Source organism: Leptonychotes weddellii, chromosome 13, assembly GCF_054177405.1.
Source record: "Leptonychotes weddellii isolate Sample4059 chromosome 13, ASM5417740v2, whole genome shotgun sequence".
NCBI classification, from domain to species: Eukaryota; Metazoa; Chordata; class Mammalia; order Carnivora; family Phocidae; genus Leptonychotes; species Leptonychotes weddellii.
Genome location: NC_138381.1, coordinates 35,516,465 through 35,531,918, shown reverse-complemented (window position 1 = coordinate 35,531,918; position 15,454 = coordinate 35,516,465). Strand labels below are relative to the sequence as shown.

Sequence of the window (15,454 nt, the reverse complement as noted above, 5' to 3'; positions counted from 1 at the left end):
TTGCAAGGAGAAAAGCCTGGGAGCCATACATCATGGGAGCAGTGTTATAAAGTGTTTCTTAACTACAGTGTTTAGACTGTTTTAAGGAAAAGTATTGTATGGAATCAAATAGAAACCAGTCACCTGATCATTAATTTGGGGACTTCTCTGACTTTGTCCATGGGCAAATCCTTTGGCTTCTTCAACCCTAGCGTTTCCTGGGCCAATCACTCTCACCCACAGTTCTTAATTTTTTCATGTAAGTGGTTAAATGACTTGATCTCCCTGCCCTTATTAACCTCCAGTTTCAGTACCTTCAGGATACAACTAAATTAAACTTCTTTAGACATTGAATTTTCTGCATCAGTTCTGGGCTTTGAGGCCAAATATTTTAATATGGGTCTGGCCCTGGCTTTTAGTTCTGCTATTTTGTTGACTCTGTTACTGTGGGCAAGTTGTTGAGCCTTTCTGAGCTCTAGTTTCCTCTCTCTCCAAAACAGAGGCAGTACCTTTCCATCTTGCAAGGAAGCAGCAATGAAGGGGCAGGGATGAAAGGCGATCACATATGTAATGCGCTTGGCATTAATAATTAATAATTATTGTTTAAAACTTGTTCATTTTGTTTAGTCCTCAGGAACTTAATTACTTTCTGTCTTAAAACAAAACTTGACTCTTTTTTCCCAACGTTCTCCTTCATGAGCCGCATTTTTATTTCTAGGCAACATGTGCTTGAGTCTATCTAAAGCAGCTTGAGTGTTCTCAACACTGTGCACGTGCATATGCTTCCATTTTTGACTAGAATAATTTTTACTCCTCCACCTGCCTCTAAAGCTCAGGTCAGAATCCTCTCAAGTTACTGTTCCTTGGAAAATTTTCTTGGATTAGTGTTAACCCTGGTGCCCTTAAAAGTCATATTTTGAGCTTTTCCAATATGTTCTCAAGTTCTTTTTTTCCATCTAACTTCCTCTTGCCTCCTGCCTTTGACATCTGCCTCCATTCTGACACCAATCACAGTGCTTCCTTACTTTGATTTTCCAAATAATGCCTTCCCCTCTGGTGTGCACAGAAGAGGGCCTGCATCTCTGTGGCCAGAGTCATGGAGTGTTCAGCCTTGTCTCTCGGGTGGAACGTTTGAGGGCCAAGGATGGGTGCCGGCTATAACCCAGGTTCCACAGAGCCGAAAGTGAATGTGAGCCCTTGTCACCCATGTCAGGGAAACATTGGTTCTTCTAAAAAACAGCCTTTTTGAAGAAAATGTCCTCTCTAGAACAGGCAACAGGAAAGCTTGACTCTGGCAAAAATGGGCAGATAATATGGTTATCTGCAGAGGGCATGATGTTCTTGAAAATAATTGCCTTAAATTGACACCCAGCATCTTGGCTTTTGTTTTTCCTTCTCTGTGATATATGACTTGGCCCATAGGACAAGGTAAACATGTCCCAGTAGGCAGGGAGTCTATAGAAGGAGGGCTGTTAAATGGAAGAACACCATGGCGGTTGGTAGATTTGAAACAATTTCATAAATTTACATTGTTTCTTCAAAAGACTATGTATTGCTCAATCTGCATATTCAGATTTGGAAAGTATCTACTGACTCCCAAGTCTTGAGGCAGATATTATGCTCTTTTTTTGTGTGTCCGCACAATAGCCCTATGACATAGGAATTATCATCAATTAGTGAGTAAGGAAACGGGGGAGTAGAAAGGTTACTTGTAACTGTGACCACACAGTTATTAAGTGATCTCTTCTCTCAAATCTAGATACTCTTCTTTTCACTGTGCTATTTGGCTTTATTTTAGGTATCCATTTTCAATTGGAGAGAAGCTCCAAGTGAGTTAATTACAGTGGATATAAAAAAAGGAATTCAAATTAGTAATATCATTATCTTTCTCTGTTTCTAGTTTGTGCGAAGCAGGTAACTGATGAAGCGTCTTCCACTCGAGATTCAAGCCTTACTAACACAGCAGTGCAAAGCAAGTTGGCGTCTTCCTTTCAGCAACACACCAAAAAGGCTCTTAAACAGGTAAGAGAGCTAGCATTCATTCTTTGTTCGACCTCCTTAAAGTAATGGGTGTGAGGTAGAGAAGGTGAAGTCAGTTAGAGCACAGTCGCCAGAGAGCAACAGAGATGTCCTGAATTCAACCACTTCCATAATATTCATACGCTAATTTTACTCTATGCTAAAAACTAGAGAGGCTTGGCTGAGAACCTTAATGTAAAATAGAAGAGGGAGAATGTGCTTGGAACCATAAAAACTTATATTAAGATTTTCTTGTGTGAGGTTTATAGTAAACATTTTAGGTTCCATAAATGCATTGCATATCTTGAAAATAATGTCTCTGTGGTCTCATGCTTAACTAATAGTTGATGTAAAAAATAAACAGATAATTTCTTCCTTGTGACTGAGATGCATTAAGTTACAACTAAGAAAAGTAGGAATTGTGGCTTACTTTTATCAAGAATGTCTACCAGTGTGGGGCGCCTGGGTGGCTCAGATGGTTAAGCGTCTGCCTTCGGCTCAGGTCATGATCCCAGACTCCTGGGATCGAGTCCCGCATCGGGCTCCCTGCTCAGCGGGGAGCCTGCTTCTCCCTCTGCCTCTCAATCTCTCTGTCTCTTATGAATAAATAAATAAAATCTTTAAAAAAAAAAAAGAATGTCTACCAGTGTTTGGTGCTGAATGGAGGTTAATGTGCAATATCATCTTGATATTACCTAAGCAGTCCTGATCTCTGTGTCCTTGCGCCAAGATGGTGATGGGAGGGAATGGCTGCAAGATTGGCCGCTAGGCTCTGAAATACCCTGGTTTGAATTCCTGCAACTCTGAGCAAGACACTTTTCTTCTCTGAATCTTGAATTTAATCTCTAGAGGATGTGGAAAATAATAGTACCTTTCACATGGGAATGATCTGAGAAGTCTGTGAGGTGAGAAGTTGAAAGCACGTTGCAGAGTGAGTGACCCCTGATAGCCACTCAGTAGATGTTACCTATTGCTGCCACGCTGGCAAATTCTGAATTGCGCATAGAAGAGGGAGGAAGAGCCGCTATGGTTAGAAGGGGACATTGCATGACGGTAATGTGGTCGATAAGTGGAAAGCTTATATATGTGACCGTTCATGTGAAAATTCATGATTTTCCCTTGTTTAACTGCCTTCCTCTTCTATAGTTATTTTGCTCTTTCTATGACATCCCCCTCCATCACACCTCCTGCAGACCCTTACCAAGCGTAGGCATAGAAGTATCATTCTAGTGACATAACAAGAGAAGCCATGTTTAAAAAAAAAAGTTAATTTTTTTAAGTCTCACTAACCTGTAAAGCTTCTTAATAATCTTATCCAGTTTCCTAGACTTAGAATGTCTGCCCCTACCTTCTCCTGTACTTCAAACAAGGAAACTTAGGAAAGAAAATCAACATTTTTGCACTGAATTACGTTACTTTTCTATTCTGTATTAATTATTGAAATTGCGGTATTTCCTTTCATTGGTATTATATTTAAGGTAATTAGTGTTACATCAAATAATCTTTGGTGAGCTTGCCATTAATATCTTGTAAAATGTTTTAGACCAAAGAACAAAATTGAATTGAATGTGGAGATCCCTTTTTAATTGATGAAATAAAGGATGGATGACAGTAGGGAAGTCCAGGAAAAGGCTTATTCAGGCAGCAAATGGAATGCAGATAATAAAATACTAACCAGGAGAGAACAAAGGATACAAAGCTGGATACCGGTCCTTGCAGCATTTAAGAAACATAGATGCAGTCATAAATGAAAGTCATACTTCTGAAAGACAGTGATTTAGAAAATGTGTACACCATGAAATAGTCCTGTACATGAATGTAAAGATAAAGATTCAGATCTATGTCTTGTCATGTCTCACTATTTTTTACTTTCTCCATTTTGGTTTCATATCATTTGAACATTTTTTACAATGACTAAATCATTTCACAACTTTGAGTTAGTATTTTTGTGTTGTTGCAGAACATGTGTTTACGGAAAGTGCCACTTACTTGCTTAGGATCTGAGCCTTGTTTTAAGAAACCTGTCCTATAAGCTTCTTAATGTCCTGGAAGAGCCGTGTATTAATTTCTTAAAACTTCGTACTGTATAGCCAAATAGCACATTAGCTATTGTGGGAATATGGCACAATATGTAGCAGATATGCTAATGTTTGATTAATAATCAAATTCATATTGGAAATACATTAGAAAAGAGCTGCTCTTGCAGAATTTTGCCCAGATTCCCTGTAATTGCTGAATTTCTTAAGACAGCATTTCAAAAATTGACTGAACATGAGGCATTTTAAATTGTAGCGGCCTCAGCAAATCTGTAGCTTTCTTTTCTTTTGGGTACTTGAATGGCTATGACCATGTAGAATTCTTTATAAGTGTATATATGCATATGTGTACATACATATATATGTGTTCTGCATTCGTGAATATATGTTTTCTGTGTATATATGCATGTATAAATCATCTCATGAATGTAGGGCCAGCTGAATGACCCTAATAACAGTTACATTAGCTGATATTTACTTTTCTGAATTCTAGACATTCCGCTCTGTATTTTATATATACTATGTCATTTAATCCTCATAGAAATCCTTTAATGTATGTACTAGCATTCCCAGTTTTCAAGTGAGGGAAATAAGGCCCAGAGAATTTAGATTACTTGCCCACAATTGTTCAGCGAGTACATTTTGGAGATGACACTTGAGCCCAGAATTGTAGTTTTAGATTCTTCCCTCTTAACTGATACTGCCTTTTAGCATATGGTATATAATATGATAGATGAATTTTTGACATTATCTGAAGAAATTTACATTCTTCAGTATTTGTATAATGTAAGGAAAGCAATACAGCATAATCATTGAGAATATTATTTTTGAACACAGACTGTTTATGTTCAGTATCAACACATGTTACTGGCAGAAACTCAAATATATCATTTATATAGCTCTTATTATTTTACTAGAAGTATATTCTGGGTCAGTCGGCCTTCAGTAATTTGACTGTACATTGGCCAGTGTAGATTCTTAGAAAGAAGTAGGTGGGAAAAAAAGAGAAACAAAGTCCAGTAGCTTTATAGGCATAAATGTAGGGAAAAAAAATAATTTAAAATAAACCTTCATGCAAAATAAGCTAGACATAATTTCTCAGATCTGAGGCCTCCATAGCCACCCGAAGCATGTTGCCATAGAGAATGGGTCCTTTTACTTTGCAATACTGCTAACTGCAGTGTAATTGCAGGCTGGGCAATATGGAGGCTATAATGTCCCTTGACTATTGACATAGAATATTTTCTTTTTTTTTTTTTTTTTAAAGATTTTATTTATTTATTTGAGAGAGAGAATGAGAGAGAGCACATGAGGGGGGGCGGGTCAGAGGGAGAAGCAGACTCCCCGCCGAGCAGGGAGCCTGATGCGGGACTCGATCCAGGGACTCCAGGATCATGACCTGAGCCGAAGGCAGTCGCTTAACCAACTGAGCCACCCAGGCGCCCGACAGAATATTTTCATTGCTTCCAAATATTTGGGTCCATTTTACTTTCTCATCATCAAAATGTTAGTTAACATCCTATGTTAGATATAATTGCATGAATAATATGTTGTTATCTTAGTAGATTTTTTTTTTCTGAATAAGCATATTCCAAATAAACATATTCAGAAGCCTCTGGAGAGTAGTAGCTTGCTGATTATTACCTTGTTCCCTGTCTTCTTTCTGCCTTGTTATTTTAGTTATATGACCCTAAAAAATAAGAAATGATTAGATTTTGAATTTTAAAGAAGGATAATTAAGAAAGATTAAATTTTGGAAGTTTTTAAACAGCAGAATCACATGAAAGATTAAGGAAGGGTGAGTTCTGTGATGATGGGATGTAACATGGTGTGGAACATAACCTTTCTATGTTGTTGCTGTTGTTTTATTTGACTTCATTATTTACTTAAGGTGGTAGAATTTATTCATAAAGTTGCATGTATTTTGCCCTCTCTTCTTATCACAAAACAGATACAGTGTTGGTATTTTGCTTTAGCTTTATATGTTTGACCAATACTGTGAAATTCCAAAGGTTATGTTGCATGATAGCAGTTTCTTGAACATGGGCGTTGACATTTAGCGTAAGAGCAACAATGCAAGTTGGTGGGGCCTGACTCAGCCAGCTGTTTCGTATGTGTGTATTTCTAATTATTTTAGCATTCACAGCATGTGATATTTTCACATTTTTCAGTGAAAGGCTTATTGCATTCAGTGCATTCTTAAGTTACATTGTTAGTGTTGTTTTTCTATTACAATAAAACAGGCATTACTTGTTTATGCAAATTCCAAGTTAACACAAAAGCCTGTGATTTTATTTTTCATTAGAGTAGAAATGAGAAACCATTCCATTTTTTTAAAGTTATCTGACAAGCTTTCTGTTGAAAAAATAAAATGTTTATTTAAAGGGTTAGCTTTTTTTTTTTTTTTTGGTTTCTTTTTACAGGAGAATATCACAATACATCTCTAGAGAAAAGTATGCTCAGTCCTCATCTTTTGATTTCTTTCCTTTTGCTTAAAGCCAGAATTGCAATTGATGCATGATAGGATCTTTACCTTTCCTGACTGATTTAGCTCTGTTACGTGTTTCCTTTAAAAAATAAGTTTATTTCCAAGTTTAAGCCTGTAAATTTCTTTCCTACTGAATAATACCTGGAAATATTAAATTTGGTTAGTACCGTGTACCCTGTGGAGCTTGGTCATGTTGGACGTTATATATATGGGCGGCTTAAAGGTACATTCCTTCACAGTAGACTGCATTTACACTTGCCATCTTCTTATTTAAGTTTTTTTTTTTTTAAGATTTTATTTGTTTATCTGAGAGAGAGAGGGCGCACACTCGCACAAGTGGGGGGAGGGTCAGTGGGAGAGGAAGAAGCAGGCTCCCCGCTGAGCAGGGAGCCAGATGTAGGGCTGGATCCCAGGACCCTGAGATCATGACCTGAGCTGAAGTCAGAGGCTCAGCCAACTGAACCACCTAGACACCCTTATTTAAGTTTTGATGGCGTTTCTTTCTGGATTTGAAATTACAGGATTTAAAGTTGTTCAATAAGATATTCCATTAGCATTTCAAACTATAGCTAAGGCTTGAGTAGTTGGAAAGTACCTCATTGATATCATCCCCCTTAATTTAATCTAGACTGATACAGTAAGACTTATTATATAATGTCAGTGTCAAAATAAAACCATGTTACAGATTGAGCAACAGGGCCACCTCTAGCTAATTGAGACCTTTAGGGTGGAGTAGAAAAAGCCACCTCTCGTAATTTGTCACAACAAAATAAAATCTCCCCTTTCATGGTACCCTTATGCAGAGCAAACCTCCCATGACCATCTAAAGTGACCCTCCTAGTCTTATTTTCTTAATCTATTACATGGCTTTATATTTTCCAGGCTGTGGGATATCCAAATTTTAATAATGTTAAGTTGCATTTAACTTCTATTATATTTGTAACATATAATGTAAAACAGGAATTTATTTGTTCTTCTGGAATTTTAGCTAAAGCTCAAAGCTGAGGACAGTGGGATACAAGTGTACCTGTTAGAAAGAGAGGTGCTAGACACAACCTCAGAGGACTTAGTGAGAGAGGCCAGATGGCCCCGGACCATCCCCCAACAGCCAGTATAAAGATAGTTCAGGATTCACTTGAAGGAGCATTAATTAAAGGGATTTTATAAAAGTGGAATAGAGCTCTGCTACATCCCCTCTTTCTCGGTGAAAGGAGGTACAGTCTAAGTGAGAGGAAGACTCAGAGAGAAACACTCGTGAAGGGTGGAATTTTCCCAGGAGGGGAACCTGGTACCTCACACACTGTTAGGAGGCGCGCACACGCACACACACACACACACAAATATGTATTTGTGTATATATATATGTGATATATACTATATATATATATATAGTTGTAACTGGATAATAGATATATGGTTAACAGTATCTGTATAACTAGATAATGTACACCATACAAATCTAGCAGCTGGCCTTCTGTCTCCCCAAAGATTGTGATGCTGAGTCTATGATAACACTAGGTAAGGCAACTTTGACCTGTTCTTCTCCTCATTTTCAACTCCGATCCTGGGGAAGCCAGAAGAAGAGGAAGGAAATGGAGGAAGAGTAAAATCAGGAATTTCTTTGCTAATGAAGTTTTTTTTTACCTGAGACATAGGTGTAGCCTGGGGAGAGCAGAAAGAAGACTTCATATTAGACCTCGTGTTTTTAAGCCTGAAAATGAAACTGTATAAATACTTGAAGGCGACCCAAGAAGCTATGTGTTCTATGTAAAATATTGTCCAGAAATGAGAAAGGGAAATTGGTCAGAAATGTGTGAAGGCAATATTAAGAGAATAAAATTATTTCTTGATTGTTTCATGCTGATTTCTGCCTTTTGAATAAACCAGTTATATATTTTAAAGAGAGAAGAGGGCTTTTCTATTTTTATTAAAATTATTTTTAAGAGTTTTTATTTATCCTTAGTAATTATTTACTGAACACCTAGGGTAGCCTAGGTAATCTTCTAGGCACTTGGGGATATGTCAGTGAACAAAAAAAGATGAAAATCCCTGTCTTTCGGAGTCTGTATTCTAGGTTGGGGAAGGGAAGACAAAATGACATCACACGGTATAATATATTTTCCATGGGGGGGAAATAAATTAGAGTGGATGGTGGGGATAGAGAATATGGTGGGAAAAGCAGCAAAGAGTGTGTGATTTGAATATTTGTGTCCCCCAAAATTCATATGTTGGAATCCTAAGGTTCAATGTGGTGGTATTTGGAGATGTGGTCTTTGGGAGATGCTTAACTTACGAGCATGGAGCCATTATAAATGGGATCAGTATACTTACAAAAGAGACCCCACCAGAGCTCCCTGGCCCCTGTCTGCCATGTGAGGGTACAGCGAGGGAGAAGCCCGCAGTCCAGAGGAGGGGCCCTCACAGGATCACACTGGCACTGTGATCTACCACCTCCAGCCTCCAGACTGTGGAGACTGAATTTCTGTGGTTTACAGGTTACCTAGCCTGGGGTATATTGTTAGAGCAGCCCAATGGGCTAAGGCAATGAGTAAAGTCTCAAGTATTTGAGGAACTGAGCCGGATGTCTGAGGGAAGAGTGTACCATGCACAGAAGAGAATTCATGCAGAGGCTCTGAGGCAGAAGGCTTCCTGGAGTGTTTAAGGACCCCCTTCCCTAAATTGCTCAAAATGTTCAGAACTGTTAGGAAGCTTGTCCAAGGTGTGAGATGCAATGTACTTCGTGCAGTGGGACCTTAAAATGTATTCTGAAGCAGTGCATAAAGGCCAAGGGCGATCCTTTGCTGGAAGACACACTGTGCTTTCTCTTTGCTGGGCCTCTGTCGCATCTTTGGGGCAGAAGTGCTAGAGTGGACCCTGCAGGCTGTGGGGAGAGACTGGGGTTGAGGGGTGGCTTTGTTTTGAACATAAATCTCCTGATCCTAATATAAACCCTTGGCAATCATTTCAGGGAATTCTTTTCCATTTCTGTAATCTTCTAGTCCTTCTTCCAAGCTACCCCAGCTATTAATTCCTTGAACCACCAAAGACCTTTCCTGATAGAGGTCTTAATACTATTTCTTTCTCTGACTGGAATTTCTGCCATCTTCACATGGCCGGTTCTCTTTGTCATTTGGGGTTTCGTCTCCACTGTCACTTCTCAAGTGATTTTTCTTCCCACCCCAGTTACTCTATCTCCTTGATATGGCATAATTTTCTTAGTGCTTGTATGTGTGTAAAATTGTTATGTTTATTTTCTGTGATTCCTTGTCAGTCTTTGGCTAAAATGTAAAATAAAACAATTTTTTTTTGTCGTTTTCATTACTATGGATCAGCAGTGTACTACCAACAGAGTAAATCCTCAAAAAATGCATTCATTGCCGAATGGGTAAATAATATAAGAAGTAATATTTATTGAATATTTACTATGTGCTACAAATAGCGTTAAATACTGTTCTGTGGATTTCCTATTTAAAACACCTTACCAACGCTATTGTCTTTGTTTCATAGGGACGTTTTAATCAAGTAATTTACCCAGCATACTCAGCTGATTATTTCATTCTTTCTCTGACTCTGCAACCCATCACCCCACATAGTCATTAAGATGGCTCTGCACCGGTCCCCAATCTTCTGCAGGTCAGCACATTAGAAGAGGGGGATTTTAACACACCTGTTGGGCAGTGGTCAGACTCATTTGGGGAGGTGAGGTGCATTGGGAATGGTGTGTAGTAGGTCTCAAAGATTGGTGCCCTCAGGCTGAATTTAGCTCAGAGTCATCTTTGTTTTGCCTGGTACTTTGTTTAAAAACAGGAAAACTCACCTAAAAATCCAGTTGTGTTGCATCTCTTGAGTAGTTACTACCTCCTCCAATGGGGTATGTACTTTTTTCGCCACTTCAGCCTCCCCCTCTGCCATTGTCTTACCCCAATGTCCAAAAAAGCATTGCACATTTTTCAGGGCATTGTGAGGAGACATGCAGCATATGTTTGAGTGGTTGATGTGCACATAGTTGCAGAAATAGAGTTACACAACCCAAAAACTCATGAACAGCTAGCTTCTTTCCTTGCAGGATGAACACCCTACAGCAAGAGAACAGGAATCACTATAATGTAGGAGCCGCTGTACCGCCTGCCTCATGCCCATGGCAGGTGCCAGAGTTCTCTTGTGTGGAGCCCACACTGTCCCAGACATCTCAGTTACTGAGCTTGTTTTCTCCACCCCCGTTCACATTCTGATCTGCTTGGAAGTTTCCCTAGTGTCCAGAGTCAGATAAACCCTGCTTTCTGGGAAGTGAACTGGAATCTGCAAGTTAGCCTAAAGTGACCGTGGATCTAGTAAATGTGATCGAGATGCCCCTTCTGATAACTAAGCTGTGATGCTCCTCAAGTTTGCCTAGTAGCTTGCTGCTTTCACTGCTGTGACTGGCCTCGTAGGAAACAAAAACTTCCCAGTTTTTGCTGTCTGCCCCTAGAAACGTTATTCAGGGCCAGATATAATGCATGTTTTTCAGAAATAAAACAAAAAGTATGCATATTTTAAATACACTTAAGATAATTTTTTTTAGTATGGTGGTCATTTAGTTTTGGTCACCTATAGATACATTGTTTCATTTCAGCATTTAAAAAATACTGTATTCAGATATATTTGTCCAAATTTCTGAGTAGGAAATACATATTTAGAAAAAATATCATTGATTGGTCTCAACATTGATTAGTACTCCTTTATCCCTACCTTGGCTCCACCTTGATACTATGGGTTATTATTATTATTATTTCTGTCATGGTTCCTTTCTGTCCAACTACTAATTTGTCTATAGTAGAGTCCTCTCAGCTCTAAAAGTTGAGGGCAAAATTTTTATTACTTTAATAATTATTTACCACAAATACTATAAAAAGATATGTCGTCTTTATGATTCCAGGTTCTAGGTAGGCCCTTTGTTATTTCACCTCTTTTTTTCTTACCAGTATTTTCAAATATATACCCACCCCAACATAAAATGAATGCTCTTAAAATATCCACTTGGATTGCCAAGGGAAGTAGTTGAAGTGTATGATGTATAGACTCCTAAAAATTAATCATTCTTTGTACAAGTTTTATTGTCTTATATGTGGGTAAAAATGGACTTAATCGTAGTATAAGGCACCGTGTTGCCTCATTCCATTTTATTATTGGATTGATGGGTTAATGTGTATAAAGTGCTCTGAGCTCTTCCACGAGGCTGTAGAGATTTATGCAGTTGTGTACACCTTGATGAAAGAAAGGGTAAATGTCTTAAATATTTTATAGCACACCTGCTGTCATTAAATATATTATTGACAGCAAGCTGAAGGTGAGGAGGAGGGCGTTTGTTCATTTTTGTAACCCTGGTCCCCCACGCAGTGCCTGGTGCTTTCTAAAAGTTCAGTAGATGTCAGAATGGAAGTCAAGTTGCTTGTGTTATCATTAGCCCACAGTATCATTAGTAATAGATTTCCCAAGCCATCCACTTTTCCATCCGGTTCTAAATCTCATCTGAATAGGCCTTCTCTCATTTAAATGGTATTTAATTTTTTACTCCTGTAATTATTTGATTGCTAAATTTTATGATCTACAAGTTGGACATTCAACTAATACCCTTAGCAAATAAAATGACATTGTTTCTGACAGCAGGGGATATACAGCCAAGGCAGTATTTTAGGAGGTTGTGGCGACTTCTAGTCGAAGAACGTTAATCAAGTAACTGAGTTGTTATAAAATTGGTAGAAATGACACAGAAGCCAGGAATAAAAATGTTTGAGGCTGTCTGTGGTCAGTCTTTTCACCTTTTGAGGAGTTTTAGCATCCCTGTGACTGTGAATTTAATGTCTCTTCAGTTTCGTGTGCTGAAGACCCTTTTTATTACAGGTAATTTTCTGTGTAAAGCGATCGGCTAGATAAGCTGTATTTCAAAACTTTTAAATGTCTTTTATTACATTATCATCACCGTGGTTGATTCATTTATGAAACACAAAGCACTCCCATTTGGAGAGATTTATGCTCATCTCAATTTTTTTTTCCCCTGGATTTGCCAGAATGCCATCATGTTCGTGTTCTGAAGGTTAATGCCCAAAGTCAAGCAGACAGAAGCCAAGTGCTGCAAGGTTTCCAAGATTAGGACTGATTCCCTTCACAGAAATAAATGATTCCTGCCATGTTCAGTGATTTTGTGCAGCGCGCTCCCCACGGCTGAGTGAGTGCATCAATATTATAGTCCTTACCTGCTGTACATACTGATGACACTCGGTGTTAACTTGATTGACCGAGCAGTGCACTGGGGAGGACGCACCTGCAAGAGAAGTGCAGACACATCTATTTTTATCCTGGTCTCGAAACATTTATTTTACATTTATTTTACTTGGGAGTCATGGTTTCAAGTTCCATGGGCTCCCAAGCCACACGGCTAAGGTAGAACAAACCTTTAAGCGCTGCTTTGTTTTCAGAATTATACTCCAAATGGTCTCAGGTTGCTGCCCTTTGCCAAAGCCTGATTTTCTGCTTTTGAGGGAAAATGACATGAAGTTGACTATTGAGAGTCAGGACCAATTAGTGACTCTGGAATTTAAGTCTCTTAAGAGGTTGTAGCTAATGATGGGCAAATGGATCATTTAATTCCATTATGAGAAATCATTTTGGCTATATTTTTACATTACATTTTATTATCATGTTTTGTAGGCTTTGAGACAGCAGCAGAAGAGAAGAAATGGAGTCTCAATGATGGTAAACAAGACTGTCCCGCGTGTTGTTTTGACACCATTAAAGGTGTCTGATGAGCAGTCGGATTCGCCTTCAGGTAAAGAGCTAAAATATTGTATGCTTGGCCAGTTTCTTCCCGGAGGAGACTTCTTCACTGAGAGAGATGTCACGAATTTTCTCTACAACCGAATAATATTTCTACTTGAGGTTTCATTTTAATTTTTTTATACTTTTGACTCTTTCAGGGAGTCCAAAATAATAGGGCATTTCGCTCTTAAAAAATAAATAAATAAATAAAAGGCACCAGCTCGCTCATCATCAAAGGACTTCATTTGCTAATGTCAATAGGTGTAAGAAAATGTGTGGTACTGCTCTGTGGATTTTTTTGTTGTTGCCTTGGCTTTTGTTTGAATGTTGAACTTTAATGGTGGACCACATGCTGATGTGTAATGCCATCAGAAACAGTTCTTCCGTGAGTGTGAATTTGTTTTTCAGTCTTCTGCTGCAAAATCAGGCATCCTTTATTAGTTTCTGTGTTCTGGGAACATTCTTCTCACCTCAGTGAAGCCCTGACCTTTTCTTCTAATTTACCTTCTGTCACTTTATCAGCTCTGTACCATTCTATTTATTATAGATTGGTGTTTGCATTTTCTGTTCCTGTTTCCACGTAAAGTTATTTAGAAAGGTATGATCTCTCCTTCTCTTCAAGTTTCTCTTCTTCCTTCACATTTCTATCTCTGTCTTGCATCGTCTCTAAACTGTATAGAATTGTCAAAGCTTATCTGTGTGTTTTTACAAAAGATCTGAGTGTTTCTTTTAAAAGCTATCAGATCAGTGAATGTGTTTTTGACTCCACTATTAGGCCATCTGTTCTTGCTTTTTGTTCTGTTTGATTGATTTATTGGGCTTTTCTCTTTATACCCAGCAGAGGAATCAGATTGTGGCCAAAGGTAGTGAATTAACTTATAGAAAAGGAGATTATATCTATGGTTTTTGAAATAATTTTAGATTTTTCTTTTCAAGGACAGCAAGAGGAAGATAATGACATAATAACTATTTCCTTTTTTAGGATCCGAATCTAAAAATGGTGAAGCAGACAGTTCAGATAAAGAAATGAAACATGGGCAAAAATCTCCCACTGGAAAACAAACAAGTCAGCACTTAAAACGATTAAAAAAGTCTGGTTTGGGTGAGTGTTCAATAGACTATGACATTTCACATTTTAGAGATTTATATCTTTTTCAAGGAAATGATGGAAAATTCTTAGAACAAATGTTTTAATGGTTTAACAAGGAAACTTAAAAATCTTCCCAGTTTGTCGAAACCAAAAAGGATACCAAATAAGAAAATACAGTTCCAAGAGATTGGGCTTAATTTGCAAATGATATTATTGGGTAAAGGTAGGAGATTTAAAGTGATCACTGTATTCAAGAAATGATCTGCCAAGTCATGATTTTATCTACCGTGCCATGTTTTGTTCCTGCAACTGGGTTTCAGTTTATTGGAATATACTGTATTGGGGGGGAAAATGCAACTTTTGGTAAAGAGTTCATTCAGCCGTCAGGGACATTGTCATTGGGGTCTGCTTCAGTAAAGCTGCTGTGCTTTGCTTGTCATCCGTGCTGCTTGAAATATTCAGTAGTGCTTGTCGGAAAAACAGTGTAAAATTGCTGAGAAGTGTAGGAGACACCGTCCCTGGGTCCTGCAAGTCAGTACCAGCTTTTCTTCTGCAGATTTCCTTCCTGATCACTTGTGTCAGGAACTCAACAGCAGCATTCAGGGAAAATGTAACATGAGAATTAAAGAGACAAAAATAAACATACTCAGGGCTGAACATTGTAATTCTCTACCGAACCTGCCTCGTTGGATGTCTGGACCTACTGGCTTCATTTCTCTCTCTCAGTTATTTCACCTCTGAGGAAGGGTAATGATAATGACCTGGATCATTGTAATGTTTTATAAAATGGTTGGTGGAAACTACAATGTTACTGACCTGAACTTTATTATTGGTTCTGCCATGTACTTTCTTGACAACTTAGGGCAATTCTTATTTGCAGTTCATCTGTTTATAAAATTCAAGCAAGAGTTTTACTTTCTCTTTCTCTCTCTCTCTCTCTCTATATATATATAGAGAGAGAGATAGTTATATATAGTAAAGGTTTACTGATTGCCTGTTGTATACCAGGAATTTTGCTAAATCCTGGGAGCATGCTTTCAATAAAAA

At 38.2% G+C, this 15,454-nt stretch overlaps 1 protein-coding gene across 1 annotated transcript in view; it reads left to right on the top strand.

The window, feature by feature from the left end:
• Positions 1-15,454, top strand: part of ASXL3 (ASXL transcriptional regulator 3) — a 121,544-nt gene that overhangs the window by 18,771 nt on the left and 87,319 nt on the right. Inside the window, exons 4-6 of the mRNA XM_081802534.1 lie at positions 1,880-2,001; positions 13,210-13,327; positions 14,300-14,419. Coding sequence (XP_081658660.1) covers positions 1,880-2,001; positions 13,210-13,327; positions 14,300-14,419 — 360 coding nt within the window. The remainder of the gene's footprint in view (positions 1-1,879; positions 2,002-13,209; positions 13,328-14,299; positions 14,420-15,454) is intronic.